Below are 24,073 nucleotides of genomic sequence, written 5' to 3'. Positions count from 1 at the left end.
TCATAGTTTAGCTTTAACACCTTTGCATATCTTCACACACATAAATACAGCCACAGTGTGAGAGACTCACCTACGATGAACCACAGGAGCGTCTGTTTCTGCAGAGCTGCCCCGGTCTGCGATCCCATCCTGTCGCTATCAAAACGATCCGCTGACTGGCTGTGCCTGAACTCCCTCGAGTCTTCCTGTCACCGAAACTCTCTCATCCACACATGAAACATATTGGCTCGCAAAGGTTAAGCTATCGTTCCCACCAACCGTCCTGAAGCTTTGGAGAAATCCGGAGCGCTTGTGAAGTGTGCAGAGTGGAAACTGTGCTGTGCGCAACGGGACGCACCAGCCTGGGACCGGTGGAGCGGAGAGACAGTGTGAGGGTTCACTGCTTCTCTCTGCGAGGACAGGACTGTGGGTGAGCGGCGGGGACACGGGACAGACCCAAACATAGCAGCGCGGGGAGGGGAGGTGGGGGTGATTTGGGTGAGGGAGGAGGCACAGAACTCCTAATGGTACTTTTCCATTGGTTAATCGGACGCATACCCGCGGCCAAAGCAGCCTATGACAAAAATAATTCATACATTATTAAAACAAACAAACAAAAGCAATCGAATACAGCATTAACTAAATATATGAGTGGGACCTGTTGTGACACAATCTGGAATAGAGTACAAGTATGCCACTTTTATAAAGAGATACCACGGACACAGATTATAGAGGCTGTAGATTCCTTTCAGAAATGTTGGAGTTACTATATAAGATTAAAAAAACGTGTAGTCATTATGCCTCATAGGAAAACATAAACGATTCTACAACTCAACAAACAACTTTTCAGAAACACTTTTTCATGAGTCTGCAAATAATGAAAGTCAAGAGCTCAGTATGCATCATATGTGATAGTGGAAATGTGGAAGAGTAAATAAAGTCCACCTGTGGTGTGGATCTGAAGACAGGTGCAGTGTGGATTTGTGCGCTGGGTCGGGATTGGATTCAGAGTTGTCCAATACCGTCACCTAGTGGCCATTTGGAGTGTTACAGTGTCCGTTTATGAGTTTTTTCATTAACACTTGCCGCTGTTTCTGAATGTGTGGCTGCTCTGATTTCAAACGCAATATGGAATAACGAGCAAATGTCTTGTTTTTGGCTTAAAATGTTCCTCCAATTACCTAAAAGTGGCCAAATGCCATGAAAACAGGCAATAAAATAAAACTTAAACAAAAACAAGTAATCATTAGACCAAAGGAGAACTATGCCCATTTTCCAAATTTAGACATGGTCTAAACAGTCCAAAAACATTAGTAAATGTAATGTGAACAATGCTCTTCTATATCCAAAAAGTACTAAAACTCAAATTTGTGGCGTCATTGGGTTATAATGTCTGGAGCTGTGCTGCAGACAATGAATGGTAAAAAATGTTCTATGACACTGAAAGCACCCAGGGGAATGTTTTGAGTACATTAATGCATTTTTTGTTTCAGAACTGAGAACAGTACAGTAGAACAAAGATCATTTGGGTAGAGAAAAGAAAACAAAAATGCTGTGGGTCCATAAAATTGGTCTGCTATTTAATATCTCAGGAGCAGTTTCAGGTTTTTTACCCTGTGACATCACAAGCTTGAGACTTACTTCTCAAGTACTGATTGAACTTTCCAAGGCCATGGAAATAACATGTTGGAATTCATAATTTAGGTGGTGATACCCTTAAATTTTCTTGAAAAAAAAAAAGTGGGTCAAGATTTGTGTCATAATTGTGTGGAGCTCAACATAAAAAAAATGCATACATTTTTACCTCTCATCATGGAGGGCCCCTTCGTGCTGAGGGGCCGCTTGGCATGTGCCCAGATTGCCCATATGATAGATCTTGGCCAGCTAATAGCTCACTGGGGCTGATTTTGAAACATCCTTCTATTTGAGGATGGATGACTACACTTCTCTTTAGCAGATCATGAGAGCCAAAGACTTTTTCAAACTATTCAATTATTTTATGCTTTAGATAGTTTCTCAGTCTGAGTTTCCTTCTTTTTAATGAAATAACACAGGAGAGTTAAAAGATGTGTGTTTTTTAATGTAGCTAACACTGAAAATCTTTAACCATTCAAGCGCTGGCAGAAATGAATAAAAACAAAATGCTTCCTGTGCAGTCTACCCATATAACCCATTGTGCTTATGATGGGAGGGAAAACATATCAATAGAATATTTACCTCACTTCACTGAAGCAAACCAGCTGTTTATATTTGGATCTGCACTGCGAGTATGCTCATACTCTGGTGAGTGCACAGTGTAGTGCTGTGCTGTTTTATTTTGAATCCACTGTGAAATCCAGTGTCTCTCCCGCATTTCCTCATAAGTTTTTAAGAATGTGTAACATTGAAAATTCACCTTTGCTGTCTGTCTGACACAGTCACATATACTGCGTATTGCTTATCAGCTTGTTCCACCTTTATGTTGAAATGTTATGATGTTTACTCTGCATGAAACATGAAATGAAACATGGGATTTCAACTAAAATTCTAAAATAAAGTTATGCAGGTTTGAGTACGTTTGTAGTTTGTAATGCCTTGGGCTGAAAAGGTTTCAAAAAATAAAAAAACTTAATGGCATGTGGCAAGAACTTTATTTTGCTTCAGTTTCTGTGGATTATTGCTATTTTTACACACAAATGCACGTCTACTTTTTATATCATATTTCATATATTATGCAGAAATGTATAATAAATACACTTTTCAGCATTAACTTCAAAGACCAGTCTTGTTGGAAAGTTTTTGGAGCAACTGAAGTGCTTTTAAAATTGTGTCTTTTTTTGCTGCAGTTGGCTTTGTGTGAAAGGTCACATTCATCTGTATGAAAAGGGCTAAACATGACTCATCTGCGTGGGTTTGTAGGGATTGGAGTTTTAGCTAAACCATTATTGTTTATGTTGTTCTCTGCCAAACAACTTTGTGTGGCTTCAAGGTGTTACATCAGAGCAGCAGAAGAAGCTCCCAGACAACAAAAATTTAGAAAATGCAGTGGCTGAATGGAAAAGTCAGCCTGTCAAATCATCTCCCACTGACAGAGAGTCAGGAGGGTCATATCAATAAAAAGAAGAACTGAAAAGAGGATGACACAGAGGCAAAAAGCAATCAGTGGTTGACTTCACAAAATTAGACAACAGAGAAAATTCTAAATATAAAAAGCAGCAACTGAAAGAAACTGAGGATGACATAGATCAGGCTGTGCCACTAAATATGTCCTGAAGGGTCGAGAAAAAATATCACACTATCTGTCCTCAACAATATTTTCAGGTAGGATAATTACAACATGAAATTGGGGCAGAAGTCAAAGGCAAGCAAGGACCAGAGAAGCTTTCTTGGAATGATAAACCCCATATATTACGTGGATTAATACACAGAATTTTGATAATGAATTAGCAAATTATTATTAGTAAAAGCAATGTATAAATCATCTCCACAGGCTCTCAGCATGTCAGACTCATAGGGACCACGAGGAGCTTCCATAAGAAATACTACATTTACAAGACAGGCTTCCAGAACTACCACAGAACTGATTAAATAGGCCCTGCTAGAGGCTGAAGTTGACACAGTGCTGGCCTTAGAGAGAGTGACTGCAGGCATCCCAACCTCTATCAAGACCTTTTAGAGTTCAAAGGAACTCTGGAAAACAATTCAACCTTATTCATTCAGAAGCGGCAAGACTTGAGAAAGACCAAGCACATTGTCCCCATCCTGTGGTCCAGTCAGGACAAAATAGAAACATGCTATGGAAGAAACAACCAGGGCAAGAAGGAGGACTTTAGTAAGGCGCAACCAAGAGGATGGCATGAAGAAGAAACCTAGAGAAAAAATTATTGCTGTTGAACAGAGGGTGGAAGGGATGGAGAAAATATGAAAGGCAGCCCACAACAAATTCTACGCTGAAAAACTCCCATTTCAAACCAAGATGTGTTTTGAGGCAGATTGCGGAAAGGTTGAAGAGGAGATGAAGCAGAGAGATAAGCAAACCACTTCTCTTACAAGGAGTCTTCAAACAAAATGACAGGAGCATGTATAAAGTATTTAAGAAGGGCACAAAGGAAAGTGAAAACTGACGCAAAGTCAAGGAAGAAAAGTTGGTTAGCTCTGATGTAAAAGAACTGGGACAAAAAGGCAGGTTAGTAAGAGGACTGGGACTCAAACACAGGAGATGAAATGGGAAACAGTATGAGGAGCTGTGTCAAAGTAGTGAAGAACAAGATTATTATCTACAATCAGGTCTGACCGATCACACAATCTAGGGGCTAAAAAAAACCCTAGAACAAAAAGTTTGGTTTTGTTTGCAATTTTGTCTTCCTAAGTAAATAAGTACCATAACTTAATCAAAATCGGCTGAATAAATCAGTTGAAAGACCAACACATTCTCACTCATACATTTCTCACATATCAACATTTGGTCATGGACTTTCCACATCCAGATACAACGTGAAAGGTACCCTGGGTGCATAGGTTGTTGATGTTCTGGGATGCCATGTCAAGTTGTTCCTGTTACATGCATTGTCTTCTTTCAAAATACACTTCTGTTGTCACAGGAAATGTACTACCATTTACATACAGTCTCTTTCAAAATAGACACACTACGTCGGTACAACTCCGCAGATTGCCGTTGTTTTTCCTTCAACAACTAACGCACACGCTTGGGTTTAGGCAACAAAAGCATGTTGGTGGATTTAGGAAAAACGAGCAGAGTTTGGCTTCATAATCTTATGGGACACAAACACCACTCTCCCAGGTGAAAGTCGATGTTTCTTGGACCCATCCACCATCCCTCCTACCTGCCCCACTTGGACTTTCACCACCTTAACTTTCGTTCTTGTCCTGCCACGTTTCCACCTGATGCCGCAGACTGCCATAAAAAAATAACGGTGACCGGCTGCATATCATGCCGACGTTAAAAGATGGCTTTTTCCGATGGTGTCCGACACCGCAAGTCACTGCCCAAGGGCCAGAATCGACGACTTCTAAGTGATACTGCGTTGGAAAGACTGGACTTTGTATAAAAAAACTCCCTGAGGCCCCTCTCATCCCTTTAAGGCGTAAAATTTAGTAAGGGCAGGGGGCCTGCAGAGACTGCTTATGCATAAGGCCCAGAATTTGGTGCTACACCCCTGCCTAGCAGTGATGTGTTGAACTTCAACAGACTTGCATCTTTTAACCCACAGAGGTCAGTATGGGGATGGTTTCTTCCATATAAGATCGAGTTTGGAGTTATTTTTAATGCCATTATATATATGAGGAGCTGTTCAATAACCTCATCAAGTGACCATCTGGGAATAAGTGTAATATTACTGAAGGTATACTATCAGTTTGCTGCCAACCATGTAAGTATGAACCATGACTGATTATGTTGTTTACATGTTCTGTTCAAGATCCCCTGTAGGTTTAATCTAAGCGATGATGTTGGCATATATCATGAATGAGTAAAATGATTCCTCAGACATCATGTTGTTCATGTAGTTTCAGTAGAGTAGTGGGTGCACTTTGCAAATATCTGAAAAAAAGATGTTTGTTCCTTTAGATATCAGGCATGTTTACAAGTGCAAAGACAAGATATACAGTATAAAGTCTTGCTCCAACAAGTTCACTCCACACTAATGATACTGAAAAACAATGTTGGCATAACATAAATATTCCAGGTCCCACTTAGTCTTAATGTGTCAGACAACAAACACCCTGCTGCCATTGAAACCCATTGCTACTAGCCCTGTCTGCCTGACCATCTCCAAGGCAACCAAGTGTAAACGTACAGCAGGAGGCGTGCGGGGGGAAGAGAAGAAAGGAGAGGAGACACTAGAGTGGAGAGTCTGTTGAAAAGGATCAAAGGTTTGCTCACCAAATGTCCTCAGAAGTTTGGAAAAGACACATGGCTCAATTGGGTCATCAAGGAATGTGAAGAATGGGAGCTAAACGCATGAAATGACATCACGCCAGTGAGTAAAGGATAGTTCATTTCAACATTGTATTGCAATTCATGGTTGTTAGTCTTTTTCTAAAGCTGCTGCCAATCACTAACAGATTAATGTCTAAAATGTTCTTACATATTTTCTTAAAGTCACTTCTAATTTATCTTTAGAACATATTGTTTATTAGACATTACGGCCATCTTGACTGTTGCTCTGTTGGTGTTAGTGTCAAACATTAAGCCAGGACAGCCACACACACACACATACACACACACACACATCCTGCTTGAACACACTATCACTGGTCGACAAGCTCATTTAAAGCTCATTTTAATGATGTATATGACCGTGACTCACTAGCGGTAATCATGTGAAAGAAAAATTCCTGTCACGCCTCCTGTGCTGTCACTGCTGGGACTAATGGATCATTAGAGACTTACATCACAGGGCTAACATCTCAGTAATGATCACACCAACATACAGACTCTGAGCTGAATTAGTGCAGTGTTTACAGTTATTTATTTAGTGAGTCATTTTGTGCTCTCGTTTGTCTTTTTCGACAGCAACAAAAAAAAGGTCAAGTCGTGTCTGATCTCCTACTTCGACTCTGCTCTTCTGTCTGGCTGCACTTCACACACATCTGACTGAGGACCTGTGAACTATGGAGAGAAGCGCGAAGAGAGGACAGAAAAGGAGTGAGGATGAGATGCTGAGAACAGAGAAGGAGGAAGATAATGAAGAAGTCCTGGTTGTGACGCTTGGACAAGAAGTGGAGAGCCAGGAGGAGGTGGATGTCTGTGACACTGAAGATGAAGAGGAGCAAGGATCCACTCCTCTTATGGCTGCCTGTCGTACAGGCATGACTGAGGTGAGTTGTGTATGTGTGTGTGAGAAAGAGAAAGGTGTCTATTGTTGTGTAATTACAGTGAAGCTTCAGTTACCTGGCTGTTAAATTACTTAGCAGATCTGACATCAGAGATTGGGACAGGTTGTATTTTTCCAATCCATAACAATAACGTGTTTATGCACATGTATGATCCACTTGACCTGAGGCTTGCTGTTGACGTAACTCCTCTGAATCCTCCCAGGGTCCATGTTCAAAACAAGCATGTGACTTAGTGGTAACAGGGGAAACGCTCCCCCTCCATATGATCCCATGTGAAGTGAGATGAGTCAAACTAAATAACAGCTGATTTTATCGGGAATTTACGCATTTACAAAGCCAAAAACAAAGATATCTACTATCTTAATAGTCTAAAAATGTTCTACTTGTGTCACTTTTTCCTGCTGGTGTGGTTAACAGGTGGTACAGAGGCTGCTGAGGGCCGGGGCCGATGTGACCCTGTGTAACCACAGCCAGCAGACAGCGCTCCACATAAGCCCCCCTGAGCTCCAGGGAAAACTGTTGGGGTGGATGTCACAGCATCATCTGCCTCCCCAGACACAGATGCTGCAGGCTGCCTGGCAGGGAGACCTGCACTCCCTACAGCACCTGCTGGTAAGCCTCCCACACAGATACAGAGCGAGGGGTGGAGGATTCCCTGATGAACTAAGGCAACAAAGGACAACAACTAAGTTTTCGTACGACAAAAACACAGCTGGGTATTCTGTTGATGTTTGTAAGTGTTGTCCACCTTTGATCAGATGTATTGGCCATAGTTCAAGTCATTACATTTGTCTGCATCCCTGACTGAAAACATGTTTAAACCTCTGAAGAGGTGTATTTTTCCTTTAATCAAAGAGTTTCAGAAAAGTTAGAGAATAACGTCAGCAACTCACAGACTCTGTGGAGAGGTTGTTTGGCATATTTTGAATGGAAATACATTTTCTGAGTTGTATTCGGCTCAGGACAACAAACGTCTCATAATGTCCTTGTGTGACTTTGTGTAACTGCCTGGAAATGTGAGACATATTTTCAGGTGCTTTTCATTCAAACAGTGATGTGTAATCTGAGCAGCAGCTGCTCTGTGAATAATGTAGCATTGCTTGTTTTTTTCATGTGACCGCTAACTGTTCTTACTGCTGTGTTGCATGGATTTTTTTTTGTTTGGCATTTAAAACAGGAATTTAATGAATTTCTTAAGTCAAAACGATGATTTATAGTCCTGAAAACACATTTGATCAACCAGCTTCACATTGTATAATGAGGTCCTATGTGAGCACAAGATTTTTCAACAGCAGTATGGGGTATTTCACATGAAAGGTTTCTAATGTTGGTTTGTGACTTTGCTTGTTTCTTCTGTCTGTCTGTGCTTTTCCCACTGGTTTAAAGTGGGCGGGTCTCAGTTGGAAAAAGGTGATGTCATATATCTAAGTGTACCAATCAGGATTTAGCAGCATTTCAGTCAGAATCTGATGACAGTTGTGGGGTTGTTGCTTATGTTGGCAGGCTAATGAAATCTGATCAAACCCAAAAGGCATGAAGTTAAAGATGAAACATGCTTCTCAACATTTTAAGCAAGATTAGTGTGTTACTTTTGTTTTGTACAATTTTAGAGCGAAAAAGGGGAAGCAGCACCCGGCAAAGGTTTGGGCACCCAAGACATTTGAGCTCTCAGACAACTTTAACCAGGGTCTCAGACTTTATTAGCTTGTTAGGGCTATGGCTTGCTCACAGTCATTGTTAGGAAAGGCCAGGAGATGCAAATTTCAAAGCTTTATAAATGTTCTGACCCAACAATCAGCAGCCATGGGCTCCTCTAAACAGCTACATTGCACTCTGCCAACTAAAATAACAATACCCGCAAAGCAGGAGAAGGTTATAAGAAGATGGTAAACTGTTTTCAGGTAGCTGTTTCCTCAATTTGTAAAGTAATGAAGAAATGGCAGTTAACAGGAACTGTGAAGATCAAGTTGAGGTCCTGAAGACTATGAAAACTTTCCAAGAGAGCTGCTTGTAGGATTGTTAGAAAGGCAAATGAAAACTCCCGTTTGACTGCAAAAGACCTGCAGGAAGATTTATCAGACTCTGGAGTGGTGGTGCACTGTTCTACTGTGCAGTGACACTTACAAATATGACCCTCATGGAAGAGTCATCAGAAGAAAACCTTTCCTGCTTGCAAAATTCAGCATCAGAGGTTTGCAGAGGAACATCTACACAAGCCTGATGACTTTTGGAAACAAGTTCTGTGGGCTGATGAAGTTCGAGTAGAGCTTTTTGGATGAAAAAAAGGGTGCAGAATTTCATAAAAAGACCACCTGTACAACTGTTGAACGCGAAGGTGGATCAATCATGCTTTGGTCTTGTGTTGCAGCCAGTAGCAAAGAGAACATTTCACAGGTAGAGAAAAGAATGGATTCAGTTAAATTCCAGCAAATGTTGGAGACAAACATCACATCAACAGGACAATAATCCTAAAGACACCTCAAAATCCACAATGGACTACCATGATAGGAGCAAGCTGAAGGGTTTGCAGAGGCCCTGACAGTCCCCCGACCTAAACATCATTAATAATCTGTGGATAGACCTCAAAAGAGCAGTGCAGGCAAGACGATCCAAGAAGATCTAGAAGCCTTTTGCAGGAAGAATGGCTGAAAATCCCCAAAACAAGAACAGAAAGACTCTTAGCTGGTTACAAAAGAAGAAGCCATAATACTTGCCAAAGGGGGTGCTACTAAGTACTGACCATGCAGGGTGCCCAAACTTTTGCTTCAGGCCATTTTCCTATTCTGTTATTTCGAAATTTGACAAGGGGTGCCCAAACTGCATGTTTGTGTGTCTGCATGTCTCAGGCTCAGACCGACAGGGTGGATGTGAATGTTCCTAACTGCGAGGGTGTGACGGCTGTGATGCTTGCTGTTAGGGACATCGACCTGTTCGAGGGCATGGCGGCACTGTTGCCATGGGAACACAGACCTGTGGAAGTGGTCAAGGAACTACTGGGACTCTCAGCGTAAGAAAACACACATTCATGCATGCATTGATATACATAGGCTATATACTGTACAGAAACGTAAATACACACACAAAAACTTTTCTGGTAGCAGTCACCAAATCTGGAGTTCTCTGCAGCAGAAAACTATCTACTTATACTTGTTCTGTCTCTCTTGAACATCTCCATCAGTGATCTGAGGGTACGAGACCACAGTGGCTGTTCTGCTCTGCTCTACGCTGCTAACATCAACAGCCCACTGAAGGAGGAGATCATGCATATGATGGATGAGGCCCTAAGTCAGACAGGTACATACATACACTCGCACAAAAAAGCACAGCACATGCCAAAATAAGTCACTTGTAGTGATGAATCCACAGAAAGTTTCCACCAAACTCAATGGGTCCCCTCAGCTATACAGAACATTTTAGCATCTTTAAGTTTATTCTTTGGGCTTTGTGATCACAGTCACTTTACTGTTTTAGTTCACTCTCAAGGATCTCACCAGTGTTGTTTACAGCTATAGGGATGGGCATGGGTAATGTTTTTCCAGATTAAGTGATCACATGAATTACTCGAGGGGGGATGAATTCCTCATAGAGGAAAATCTATTTTTAGAACATACTGAAGAGCATGGCAGCAGCAATAACAATACACAGCACTATATCCATTACGGTATACTTGTTTTCAATCAAAACAGTCACAGTTACTGAAGAAAAACTGGGAAGTGCTGCACTGGGTCAAGACACTAGGGGTAGGTAATTGTAAAATATCAGGTGCTCTTCAAGGGTAGGGCAAATAGTCACATTGGAATAAAAAGCAATGAGTGTCCCAGCTTAATCAGTGATAACCTTAATCAAAGTACCTCAGATGTCCTTTTTAGACCCCCCCCCCCAAAAAAATAGTGGCGGGGCTTTTACTTACCTCAACTGCAGAGGCTACCAGCTTCATTTGAAACAGACTACATTATAAATGGGCTGTCATTTATTATTCCCTCTGTATTTTTATATTTTTACTTTTTATCCGCTCCCGTTGCCTTGATAAAGTTAATGCATCGCAACGTCATTTCAAACTCAACACTTCCTGTAGCTGTATAAAAAAATGCATTTAAAAATGCAACTTCAAGTGGGCAAGTCTTTACTGTCAGGTTTGCCCATATCAGTCCACATGGTGATCAAATGTCAGTGCTGCATTTACAGTTTTTTCTGTTGTTCCAAGTGGCAAAAAAATCTATCAAAGCTGCTTTAAGGTTGTGGGAAAATTCTGATCTTAATTCCAACAGTGCATGTGATATGCTTTAGGAAAGTACAGATTATTCAGTTATTTGTGCATTCTCATGTTTCTTTCAAGAATAATTATAATCTGATTAGAATTATGCAGTTAACAAAAGTTTTTTGCAAGATGAAACGGTGCCAGCACACTAACCTTGGACTATAACAGAGAAAGAGGGCACAACCTTATGTAAGAAATGCTTCTGTTTGTCTGTGCAGTGTTTTTGATACCATGGCCTTCTCACTACTTTGATTAACAAATGTTGCTCAGACTTGCTCACTTCCTCGTGTTATTAGCTTCGCTTTGGTTACTGATTCATTGATCAGTTACTTATTAAACTAGGCGTTTAATGCAAAGCATACATGCAGCATCTAAATATATCTTCCTATTCATTACTATGTATAAATACATACTTTTTTCCATCTTACACACACTCAAACACGCACACACACAAACAGCATACCAAGTTCATTCATGATCCTGTTTGTCAGAGCGAAACCTCTGCAGTGGCACTCAAAGCCTTCACTTATGTGGGAGGGCATAAGAAAGGCTTGGTTGTGTTTGTGTGAGCAAGCACATTGCTGAGAGCCTTCATGAGAGTGTGTTAGTCAGAGTTTGTATGGAGGATGGCGATACAGGGACAAGGTAACGCAGAGAAGATGGAGACAGAAAGGTAAAACATGTTTTCAGACTTGAGAACACTTCTGCTTCCTCACCTTGAGTAAACATTACAGGGTCCAAGGGTGTCGACCTTATGCACCCAAATGTGGATTTGGAGTGTTTTTAAATTCCTGACCTGCTCTTGTACCTGAGAGGACCAGTTAACATTCTTTATGTGTCAACACAAGCCACAAAGTGTTACAATTATTTCTGATTTTTTTCAGATGCTGCGACCATGTCACTCCTAGCCCTTGACAAGTACTCACACCAGGATTTGGAGTCAGAGTTTGGAGATTTGGATGAAGAGTTGGACCTTGAGAACCTTTATTGTAATCATCCAACTGCTGCCTCTCCCACACACACACCAACCCATCGACACAGCTTTCTACTATACAGCCACACAGGGGTAAGTGCTTTGGGAGGGAGGATGTTTTAATTTAGTAATTGTCCAGATTTTAGGAAACATTCTATTCAAATGAGACTAACATGACGGCAACATAAACTCCTATGATCTGCCTTGATAATGATCTGTTGTATTTGACTGTGCGAGTGCAGAGGTCTGTGGTGTGTACTGATGTAGCCACAATGTGGCTGTTGATCTTCTGTATGAGAGACTGGCAGTGAGAGGTCACCCAGAAGACAAATATGAGGAAGCAGTAATTGGCTGTTTAAATAAATGTGTGTGTGTGTGTGTGTGTGTGTGTGTGTGTGTGTGTGTGTGTGTGTGTGTGTGTGTGTGGAGGAGGGGTGCCCTGGGTAGATGACACTTAGCTGCCATACTACCATATTATGGGTGTCTTTAGAGATGCAGCAGACAAGCAGGGCAGCTGGTTAGCTGGATGGGAAGAGCAGGTGGTTTACGGGGGAAAGTGACAAGATACGTGTGTAAGGGGCCCACTGTCACAGCTGTGATGTATGTGTACATGTACAGTGTTCAATCTACTAAAAATACACTTTATCCCAAGGGTTTACAACAAAATGTATTTTAGTCGCCTTAAATAAATTAATATTCACCACTTTACAGCCCTTTCCACTGATACTGATCAATGCTCTTGTCTATGCCACCAGACTCCTTAGACAAAAACAGGAATTTTACCCCTCAGAACACCAGAGTTGTTGGGTACCGCTGCTTCAGTAGATTAGTTTGTTTGTCTTATTTTGAGACTTCGGTTGGCCAAAGAAAAGGTGGACACCCATAAAAATGTCTATGGTTAAGGCTCTTAAATAAGATTGAATACAAGTTATGTATTTACATCATAAATACATGTATTTTTATCATTAAAACACATTTCAACGTGCCATCTGATACTTCCACCCCCGGCAGGTATTGTTAAATGGTGCAATACGCAATGCACAAAACTCACAAGTGCTGCTAATGTAAACATGTGAGGCGAACTGCAGCCAGACTAGTTAAGTCAGAATACTTCACCAAAAATCAGGGGCTCCTGAAAGAAACGTCAGGGTACAGAGAGAACAGGAAAATGAAAGGAGCAGAGAGGCGACGGACAAATGTCTGACCGAGAACTGTGAAGAAACAGCAGGTATGACAGGCAGAGCTGAAGGTGAGAAGTGAGGCAGACTCCTTTTTAGTTAGAAAAACCGGCTGTATCAGGCTCAGTTTCAAAGCTGCAGTGAAGACACAGGTATCATATTAAGGCATCCATTGTTACCAACCAAATTATGCTATCTTATTGGAAATTGGGCCAAATAATGCCCCAAACTTTTGCTAAATTTTGGTCAGGAACACTGCCATTTTTCAGAATGGTGTATTTAAATATTTCTGCATACCCCCGATGGGTGTGGATAATGGGCCCACTTTTGAAAATGTTGTCCCCCTGCCCATATTTCCTAATGGCTGGTTGTACTTTTGTGAATCTGAACTAAGCCTCTGAAACACAAAAATCACAATGTTAAATTGACTGCCAAATCACCAAGAGAACTATATCTAAATCTAAAGCTTTACTTCTGCACATGTTCAAAATCATCATATTAACAATTAAAAAATCAAATGCATGCGTTTGTGGTTAATTTTTCTTTTGAAATCTCTTCTGCTGGACAGGCTTTGAGAAGGCATTCACCAAACAAATAAGAAAACAGGAAATCAAAACATTCAATACAGGATGAAATAAGGGCATTATTTATGCCAAGTTGAAAATGGTAATTTTTCTATCTTGATTTAAAAAAAAATCACACTCAGGTCTCTTGAGCTAACAGTACTGCAGGAAATCTACCAGCCTTAAAAAAAACCACTGGGACATGTAATAAATGAATTGCTCACTTTTGTTCTTCCAGGAAGTGCTGGAGTCTCCAGAGAATTCTCCTCTATCTGACCATCACAAAGGCCTCGGCCAAGGTAAGCACTCTTTTAAGGACTCCTGGAGTTTTAGTGAGCTAAGGTGTGAACTATTGATGTATAAAATTGGAGTTTCTCTTTTCTCTGTGGGCTTGTTAGAGAAGGAAGAAATTGTAGAGGAAAAAAGGGGCTACAGAGAAAACACAACAAGGTGATCTGGGTGTCTTGGATGCCAACTAACTACTTTGGATGGGTCAAACTGCTTTTAGCCTTTTACAAGGGACTTAGAAATATACCGCTCAGCTCACAAATAGGCCATCAGATCAGGTCACCCTCTAGAGGGAGGGGAGTGAGGGAGGCTTGACTGGGTGGGAGGGGTCCCATACACACAATACGACCTCTCAGCTGAGAAACCTGCTAGTGCGTCTTGTACCTCAGCCACAACTGCATGGTTCAGAGAGGACAGAGCAGATCACTAAAACACACCGGAAGGAACGGACAAGAAGTAAACAGAGAGAGGAACTATCTGATTTAATTCTTGAAAGGTGTCTCAGTATGGGGACAGAGTGGACCAAAAGGCTCAGAAACAGGTAATGTGAGTTGCTTTCTCTATGATGACTATCAGTGTGCTATATATGGTATTATCATTGGGTATTCTAAATGAACAGCAGCAGGGGTATTCAAAGTTTGCTTTCACTTGCCTGTGGTCATCAAGGCATATTCTAATGTCATGATGCAGCTTTGTAATCTAGAAATACACCACGTGTGTAGCCTGTCAATGAATACAGGTGCTACAAAGTTCAAAAACCTTAACGTAACATTTTTTAATAGCATCTATGGCCATATGGCCCATTTAAACTGCTTCAAAAAATACTTCACAGTGAAGGAAATGCAGCTTAAAATCCGATTTCTTTTGTTTCTATTGATGTTTGATGATGATTTAAGCATTCCTTTTGTATCAGCGATGGCTGTTTATTTTTTATGAATGAATGAATTGAATGAACACATCAACATCTGGCTGCTGTCAGGCTAGAAATATGGTATATGTTTTAAATTTGTGTGACTGTAGATACTGAGAGAATACAATGGACATAGGATTAGTGGGTGTAACTGTGTGTGTGTACGTCTGTGTGTGTGTGTGTGTGGCAGATAAGGGAATCCCCCTCTGTTTCCAAAACGCCATGGAAACACTGAAAGACATCAGGCAAGCCTACCAGGACGCAGGGAGGGGAAGCAGGTGGGCAGAGCGAAATCTCACAATCTTTTACACACACACACACACACACACACACACACACACACACACACACACACACACCTGCACTTTTTGAATGCATATTAGCTGTAAAGGAGTGACAATGTGCCAGCTGATGGCACTATGCCGATAGTGTTGACAGTGCCAACATGTTGACACATCAACATCTGTTCATACGTAACCACAAACAGTTGTGTACATGCAAACATTTAATGCGCGTACAGTTAACACTCCATCCCCTCAACACACATTCACTTGTATAAACAGCACACTCTCCTCGGGTTAGTCAACAACTGCCTCTTACTGAACACCAACAGTAGAATAGTGTCCTATCCGGTTACACTCCTGTCCTGTATGCAGGCACCTGTCACTGTGTCCAGAGGACAACCTGTTCTACCCAAACAGGTTAGAAACACAGGGACAGGGGGAGAGAGGGCTTTGGTGAATCAGCTCATTGTCTGCTATGTGGTGCTCTCACCACTGAATCAAGTCCACACTCTCTGAGGAGAATAAGGGTCTTTGAGTAAGTCTCTAATTTCATAGCAGTAGCTTCCAGTAATAGAAAGAAATGTCAGGAAAATGAGGCTTTTGGCATTATGTTCAGTTCAGCACAAGGCAATAAACCCAGCATCTCTGCTGAGCCTCAGCAAACTGCCCCGAGTAAATTATACATGCACTCTCTTCTTGTCGAAAGCAAAATTAATCACATACCTCTCTGTGTTCTCTCCTCTTCTGCTGAGCAGAGGAGGCTTGTCTCTGCCGAGCCTGGCTGACAACAGCAGACGCTGGAGTCATCTGGATCCAGCTCCATCACCTGGTTTGCTGAGTACCAGGACCCCCTGCCTGCCTGTACCCCCTACACACAGGTACATACTGGAGCTGGACTCATGTTTTCCGTATCTGACAGTACTAAAGAAAGACCATCAATAGAAAATAGCCAGCTCATTAACCTGCTGGTCAACATCACATGCTGCATATAGAGACTGAAAAATACTGTCAGCCTTGTGTGACTGGTGGAAATAAAACTCTGAAGGAAACAGATTGGGACGGTACAGTGGTGTGGTGGTTAGCACTGTTGCCTCACATCAGTGAGGTTACAGATCTGAATCCACGTGCTGGCTGGGGCCCTTCTGTGTGGAGTTTGCATGGTCTCCCAGTGTCAGTGTGGGTTTCTACCCACAATCCAAAGACATGTAATTTAGGTTAATTGGTGACTCTAATAAATTGCTTGTAGGTGTGAATGTGTGAATGGTTGCTTGTCTCTATGTGTCAGCCCTGTGATAGTCTGGCATCCTGTCTAGGGTTGTATCCCGCTTCTCGCCCAATGCCAGCTGGGATATGCTCCAGTCCCCCCACGACCCTGTACCAGGATAGGTGGTTACGGACAATGAATGAATGGATAAATGAAACAGACAGAAAGAAGAATCCATAAAATGTCAGAAAATGGTGACAAACGTTAGTCATTGTTTCCTAAATCCCAAGATGACATCCTAAAATGTCTTGTTTTGTCCACCATCCAAAGATACCCATTGTAGAGTAAAGAAATCAGAAAATATTCATATTCAAGAAGCTGCAATCAGAGAATTTCAACTTTTTTTCAGAAAAAAAATCTTTAAACCAATTAATCAATGACCAAATTAGTTGGTGTTTAATTCAATAGTTGACAACTAATCGATTAATTGTTTTAGCTCTAATGCCCACTCTGAATCTTACTTACTGTAGTTCTGTATTCTGATAACATATACAATCCATCTGTGGCACTCACACAAAATCTTTAAAGTCTGATTTTGATGTGTCCCTCAGGCAGAGAACAAGAAGTGTGGTTGCTGCATCCCCATGCTCCCCCGCCCTGCTGTCTGTGGCCGAACCCAGCCAGCTCAGCCAATCAGCCCCCAGCATCATGGAACCACTACTGTGTTCAAGCACTATGATGCAGGCCAGAGCACACATCCAGTCCCGTATGTAATCTAGTTATTAAATGAGTGAAAACTCAGAAGAGTTATTTAATTTCCTTACATTTTATAAGGAATATTCAAAGGCAAATGGTATTGTATATAACGTACAACCTTATTTCAGTATGAATTATGAATAATGGCTTCATATATTGAAAATCAGACAAGTATTTTAGTTTGCTAATGATACCTGTGTGCATGTCGTGTTAAATTTATAATCTCTCCCTGTCTGCAGGACTGGGTTCTCAAGACACTGTAAATGAACAAAAGGTGAGTTTCAACCAAAAAACTCCTTTTATCAGCTTCATCTATTTGTCTGTCATACCTACATTCCTTTTTCTTTTCATCCATGTCATACCTTGTCTACCTCACCAGTCCTAACCATTAACTTACCGTCAATATCCTTATTCTCTGCAGTTCTCGCAAGGTCACTTGCTGGCTTTGCATCCCAGAGCACCAAAGCTATTGGCACCACTGGAGAGCAGGCCCAGAGACACTGTGCCCCTTCCATCACTGAAGCACCACATTCCCCTGAAACCCATCAGCTGCAGCCCCCTTTGTTCGAGGACCCGGCTGAGGAGAGAGAGGCTGTTATGGGGCAGTCCACGCACTGGCCCTCTGACCACAAAGGGTGGTAGTGAGGAGAGCGGATCCTGCAGCAGCAGCCAGAGTTCCATCGATCTGGAGGAAGAAGATGAGGAGGATGAGAGGGAAATACTAAAGACAGCTTCAGGAGAAAGCCCTGTGAAGTTTGCTGGAGAGAGACTGTTGGCACATAAAAATGATGTGAGCTCCAGTGAGGCTGATTTGGTTGGGGAGACACAGCAGCATTTTAAAGTTCAGTCTAGGATCAGTCATATTGCAATGATCCACAGATCAGCACGTGACCTGGACGGAGAGCCTATCAATTATGCAAGTGATCCTCTCAGCATTGAAAAAGCTATAAACTCTCACTGTGAAGACAAAGCCACCAATATCAACTGTACAAAGGAACGTGGTGACTGTCAATCCTTTATAAAGTCTAACTATGCACAACAAGGAGACGCTATGAGGGTTGAAATGCCTATAACATCAAAGTCTAAGGAGGAAAAGAACAATGTGGGCTGCAGTCTGGAGCCTGAGACTGAGCCTAGCCATGGGATAACATGTAATATGAATAATGACCAAGGTGATGTTATTGCATCCTCTGAAGGGACTTGCAGAATTGACCTGCAGCATATAAATCAGACAGAAAGAACACTGAAGGATTCCTTTCAAGAAGAAACCCGGGTAGACAAATCAATCCTGCATAGGGAGGATGTAAAGTTAACTACCAGCACTACTGAGGACAATGTTCCAGTATTTGCTTCAGCTGTAGACCTTCCACGGTCAGACATGGATCCAAAGAGAACAGAGAGGATGTTGAAAGCCTTAAAGCCTGTTCAGAACAAGGGCAGAAGAACCAGCATGAACCGTGAACTCAGAGCAAACATTCAAATGAACCAGCAGTCCTTCAATGTACTGGCACACAAAGACCGAAGCACCATTAATCGGAACAAGTCCAAAAGCAATCTGAAGTACTCCTCACTTTCCACACAAGTTAAAGATAAAACCAGGAAAAGCCCTGAGTTAATAATCAGTGGAGAGACAGTCACAAAACTAAAGCCAAAGCTTAAATCTGTTAAAGGTGCTCATTATAACACTGGCACCCCAACACCACGAAAGAAGGTTATTGATCAGAGCAAAAGAGCAAATCCTGACAAGATGACCAGCAATAAAGCTCAACAGCATCCACCAGTGAGGGAGCTGAAGAGTAGTCGGCAGTTGAAGAGACCCGGGCTCGTGGGGACACCGAGGTCTAAATCTGCTGTAGACTTCATCACCTACAAAGACATGTTCCAGCAGATACAGTGTGGGGAGGAAGGACCTGCCATCTACGAGATGTTTGCTGGTCCGATCTATGATAACCTTCGAGTTTCCAGTTCCTGTGAGAAAGTCAAGGACAGACAAGTGCAGTCTGCTCCGTCTAGGAAGACTCAACTGTGTCATAAAGTCAAACACAGACCATTGAAACATGCACAGAGGAGAAGCCCAGGGGAGAGTATGGTGGGTTCAGCTAAAAGCAAACCAAAACTTCCATCCTCTCGGGCAAAACCTCACCTCACACCTGTACCAAGGAAAGACGCACACAAAATTAAGGATATGCCTAAATCGGATGGGCACACAGAGGCTGAGTTAGTTCTTTCTAAGGAGGTTGACATTTGTCATAGCAGTGCTCAAGAAAAGGCTGAAGATCATATGTTATCTACCATTGAGGAGGCTCTTTCTAGATATGGATCTGAAACATTAAAATCTTATGACAAAACACTGACTATGCCAGCAGCTTCATCTCATTCTGAAAGTTATAGCCACCTGCACATGAAAATGCAAGAAATAGGAAATCCAAACCGACCAGTTCCTGAGCCTGTGCTATCTCAAAGCCCCCAACAGCCTAAGATCAACACCTGGACATCTTCTAGCAGCAACGGCAGCCACACCATCATGTCACCAGTTTACCAGAAGTTTCTGGATGAGGTAGGGGATGGGCCACTTACAGACGATCTGCTGCAATGTCTGGCCGAGGAGCTGATCTCATTGGACGAGAGGGATGTATCTATAGGACCTGAAAACCTGGCGTCCAACAAAGAAGACGATCCTGTATCAGGAAGAAATACATTTCCTGAGGTAAACTTTCATGGTCAAATGTAAAAAAAAACTGTTCTTTAAAAAAGAAAAAAACCAACATTGTTATTATAATGGCATGATATGGCCATGATTAGGGTTCATTTGCACCATGGTTCATTAAGCTGAGCTTTTCCATAAACATAGAGCCACAGTTCTGTCCCTGTATAGGGGTTTTATTAATGTGTAAATTCCTGGTGCACACTGGAAATTTCATTTTGACATTAAGGTTTAACCAAGGGTCTACCACATTAAACAAGCTGTACCAACTGAACACTGTTCTATTATTTTGACATGCTGTGGAACAAGTGCTTCTTCAAGTCAAGAGGAGGGTGTAAAGAAAACATTCATAACCCCAGCGAGGGCCTCCATTAAGCATGTTAACATGGAACGTACTTATCGATTAAAAACATACTAAAGATTTTCACCATCTTATCCTTGAGAAAATTATTGCCATTTACTAAAGCTTCAAAGAACCAGGTATTTGTTGTCAAAAATCCTGGTATTATGCCAAGACACTCTGCTTTGCTCTGTCACTTTGCTAACCTTCATTCTGTGTATTTTATGACAGGTTAAGTCCACAGACAGCGCTGCTCTGCTTGGCTCTGGGTTGGTTGTGGATGACACCATCACATGGACAAAGGGTGAAGTACTCGGTAGAGGAGCTTATGGGACAGTAAGTATGGAAATTTAGACTGGCAAAGTAAAGCTAGTAACACATTCAAGCATGAGAACAAAATAGATGCATTGCGTCACTGTATCGCCAACTTTGTGGGTCTGTTGACCATCAGAACTCCCGCTGTTAAAAGCTTTAATGAGGCTTATAAAATGATACACTAATGTCCTTAAATCTTATCTAGTCATAAAACCATGTCCTCTTTATTCATCTTACAACTAGAATTACCATCTCTGAGAACCAATCAAGTTACAGTTTACATTCATATTTGTCCAGACTCATATGACAGCTGCCCAATGCTTCTAGTATGGATTTGGCTATGAAGACACTACGTCTAAACATGGATGCTTCACACGCATCTTCAACCCAGCAGAACAGAAGATCTATACAATCAGCGCAATTTCAAGATGGACACCCAAGATTAGTGTCACCAATTTAGTATCTGACCAATTGTCTCCCTGAGTTATGGCATTGAACAATGGCTGGAAATGTGTTAATTGCAGAATATTATGATGTCACAGTGGAGCTGACCTTTGAACTTTTGGATATGAAATGTCATCACTTTTGACATTTGTGTGAAATTTTGTCATACTTAGCGTATGAATTTTTGAGTTATAGCCTAAAAGATGGTTTGTGAGCTCAAAGTGACCTTTGACTACAAAAATCAAATCAGCTCATTGTCGAGTCCAAGTGGATGTTTGTGCCAATTTTAAAGATAATGCCTCAAGGCTTTCTTGTGATATCACATGGATGAGAATGAGACAGACAGACAGACAGACAATGCAAAAACATAAGGCCTCTGGCTAATGTGGGAGGCATTGTAATACTCAGAACATCATACTTACAGTAGCAGACAATGATGCTCAACTAACCCTGGTGATCACTGCTGCCTTCTTACCAGGTGTACTGCGGCTTGACCAGCCAGGGCCAGTTGATAGCTGTGAAGCAAGTGACCCTGGATGCTTCTGACCCAGATGCTGCAAAGAGGGAGTACAGTCGTCTGCAGGGGGAAGTGGAGTTGCTTAAAACCCTAAGACACACTAATATTGTGGGCTTTCTGGGGACTTCACTTAATCAACATGTGGTTTCCATCTTCATGGAGTACATCCCAGGAGGATCAATCGCCAGCATCCTCCACAGGTTTGGTTGATTCAAAATAGAATGACAATTAAACCCAGAAGTGTCTGTTGAGGCATTGGGCTTCAGAGTATCAGGGGCTTTAACAATAATTGTTCTGTACTAATGCCTTTAACACATCCCCTTTTACTGCCCTCAGGTTTGGTCCTTTGCCAGAGCGTGTCCTGGCTCTATACACCCATCAGATCCTGGAAGGGGTGGCCTACCTTCACCTGAACAGTGTGATTCATCGTGACTTGAAGGGAAACAATGTCATGCTGATGCCCACTGGTGTCATCAAGCTCATAGACTTTGGCTGTGCGCGTCGTCTCAGCTGCTTGAACCACACTGCAAGCAACAGTGGAGATCTGCTCAAGTCTGTCCACGGCACACCTTACTGGATGGCACCAGAGGTAGGTGTAGAGTGTACTTCTGTGGTCTTCTTATCTTTTTGTGGGTAAAATTGCCCTTTTAATCTTTTCTGATTCCTTGAATCTTCCTCACTCCTCAGGTTATCAATGAGACCGGATATGGCAGGAAGTCGGATATATGGAGTGTGGGCTGTACAGTTTTTGAGATGGCCACAGGGAAACCACCGCTGGCACACATGGACAAGATGGCTGCCCTGTTCTACATTGGGGCTCAAAGAGGGTTGATGCCCTCCTTACCAGATGGGTTTTCAGATAATGCCAAGGACTTTGTAAAGATCAGTTTGACAAGGTGAGAACTATCGTCCTACCTGGTCTGTGCAAACTGGCGACTTCCTCTCACACACTCACTTCCCCTTTGAATCTATCCCTGATTAATTCTAGTGAATTAAGAATTTGGATCTAATCATTGGTTTTCTACTCAACTTCAGTGACCAGAGGCTCCGGCCATCTGCAGAGCAGCTGCTGGAGCATTCATTCATCCCACAAAGGAAGATGGGAGCAAAGTCTTGTGGAACACAGAAAAGGAACTGCTGTGGTCACCCACAGGGACTGTAACATGTAACATGTTCTATTGTGACCCTTTGAGAGTCTGCTACATATCCCCACTAATACAATATTAGTGTGTTTGCAAGCATGGGGCAATGGGCTTGTGTCCCATACCTTTCTAGAAACTGCAATACAAAGAATATGAAAGACTGCAGTTGTTGCATTAAGCTCAAGTTTAGGAAACTACGAGAAGCACTTACATACTTCTAACTTTAATAGAGCCTATAAATGTGAAAAGATAGATGTAAGATTTTTGTGGGTTTGAATATTTCCTATCACAATCTTATGTGCCAATCTTAATACCTTTTTTTTTTTTTTTTTTTTAAATGTATACAGTGTAACTCTAGGTCTCTTTAGAAATGTGATGTATGTAGATTTTGGTAAAGTGTCTAATCCATACTGCAGTATCATTTTCCCTTTTCTAATGCAGAGAATGTAAAACTACTTTGTTGGCATTCCTCTGATGAGTTGAGGAATCAGTGTGTAAAATTGTGCTTGAGAGACATGCCACTGCTAAGAACTTGTCATTACTATAACAAACATGTCTCCTCATATTCAATTATACAAATCAGCAAGTGACTCTGTGACATGGATATATGCATAATAAATTGACAGCGACAACCAGGGTTTGTACTGTGTCAGGGTAGTGGCAACTTTGAAGTTTATTCATAATATTGAAATGAAAAGAAAAAAAGGATGTAAAGAGTGGGTTATGCTTTTTTTTGTTGTCCGCAGCTGCTTTTGGTCTGTGCGCCAAACGGTTCATCCCTATGAGGATACAAAGAATCCAGCCTCAGGCTTGCTAGGTGTTTTGCACACTCGTAAATACATAACAGTGTCAATAACAGAGGGGATGGTCTTGTCCAGATTCGAGAACAATATAGAGTTTAATGTATGGAAGTGATGTAATGTTGTGTCCGGACAGGTACATGACTGTAAATGTAAATGCAGCCAATTGGATGAGGACATCAGTGACAAAACCTATTAGGGCCGTCCATGTTGCAGGTACAGGTCATGTTGCATATGGCCTATTGGTCACTGTTCTGACGACTGTTGCTCGATTTTTTTTTTCTATACCTAGTACCACATTACTGGCTGATTAAATAATACTTACATGTACCCCCTTTATGGGCTGACATCTAACAGCTACAGCTTCATGTTAAGAAATTATGTCTGATGCACTTCAAAGGAAAAATAAGGGTTATGTAAACTTTAATAGCACACTACTACTGTCTTTGTCAGTTTTGTTTTTCTTTTTGAGGCACAACCTTTGGCATCCAGCTTAAGGTCTACTTATAGGTCCAAAAAAATAATTTTTGGTACAAATTGCATCGTTTTGATGTGATAAGTAGGTGTCGGGTGCGCCTGTG

At 41.7% G+C, this 24,073-nt stretch overlaps 2 protein-coding genes across 3 annotated transcripts in view; one reads left to right on the top strand and one right to left on the bottom strand.

Moving 5' to 3' along the window:
* LOC126393145 (receptor activity-modifying protein 1-like) overlaps nt 1-404 on the bottom strand; it is an 88,293-nt gene extending 87,889 nt beyond the window's left edge. Inside the window, exon 1 of the mRNA XM_050049048.1 lies at nt 71-404. Within this exon, the coding sequence (XP_049905005.1) occupies nt 71-128 (58 nt within the window). The 5' untranslated portion in view covers nt 129-404. The remainder of the gene's footprint in view (nt 1-70) is intronic.
* Nucleotides 405-5,799: 5,395 nt separating this feature from the next.
* map3k19 (mitogen-activated protein kinase kinase kinase 19) lies at nt 5,800-24,055 on the top strand. 2 transcript variants are annotated; one of them, XM_050049024.1, is made up of 17 exons: nt 5,800-5,957; nt 6,494-6,798; nt 7,234-7,428; nt 9,663-9,823; nt 9,995-10,110; nt 11,959-12,140; nt 14,027-14,087; nt 15,177-15,264; nt 16,026-16,148; nt 17,086-17,240; nt 17,470-17,504; nt 17,652-19,937; nt 20,506-20,610; nt 21,512-21,750; nt 21,887-22,139; nt 22,238-22,446; nt 22,586-24,055. In XM_050049024.1, the coding sequence occupies exons 2-17, from the start codon at nt 6,592-6,594 to the stop codon at nt 22,710-22,712; spliced, it is 4,542 nt and encodes a 1,513-aa protein (XP_049904981.1). In that variant the 5' UTR covers nt 5,800-5,957; nt 6,494-6,591; the 3' UTR covers nt 22,713-24,055. The 2 variants fall into 2 exon arrangements, with proteins under 2 accessions (XP_049904981.1, XP_049904982.1); XM_050049025.1 differs by lacking the exon at nt 7,234-7,428.
* Nucleotides 24,056-24,073: the final 18 nt, after the last annotated feature.

This window comes from Epinephelus moara, chromosome 7, assembly GCF_006386435.1.
Source record: "Epinephelus moara isolate mb chromosome 7, YSFRI_EMoa_1.0, whole genome shotgun sequence".
Classification (NCBI taxonomy): domain Eukaryota; kingdom Metazoa; phylum Chordata; class Actinopteri; order Perciformes; family Serranidae; genus Epinephelus; species Epinephelus moara.
Note: the sequence above shows the minus strand (reverse complement) of the source record. Positions and strands in the feature narration are given on the sequence as shown.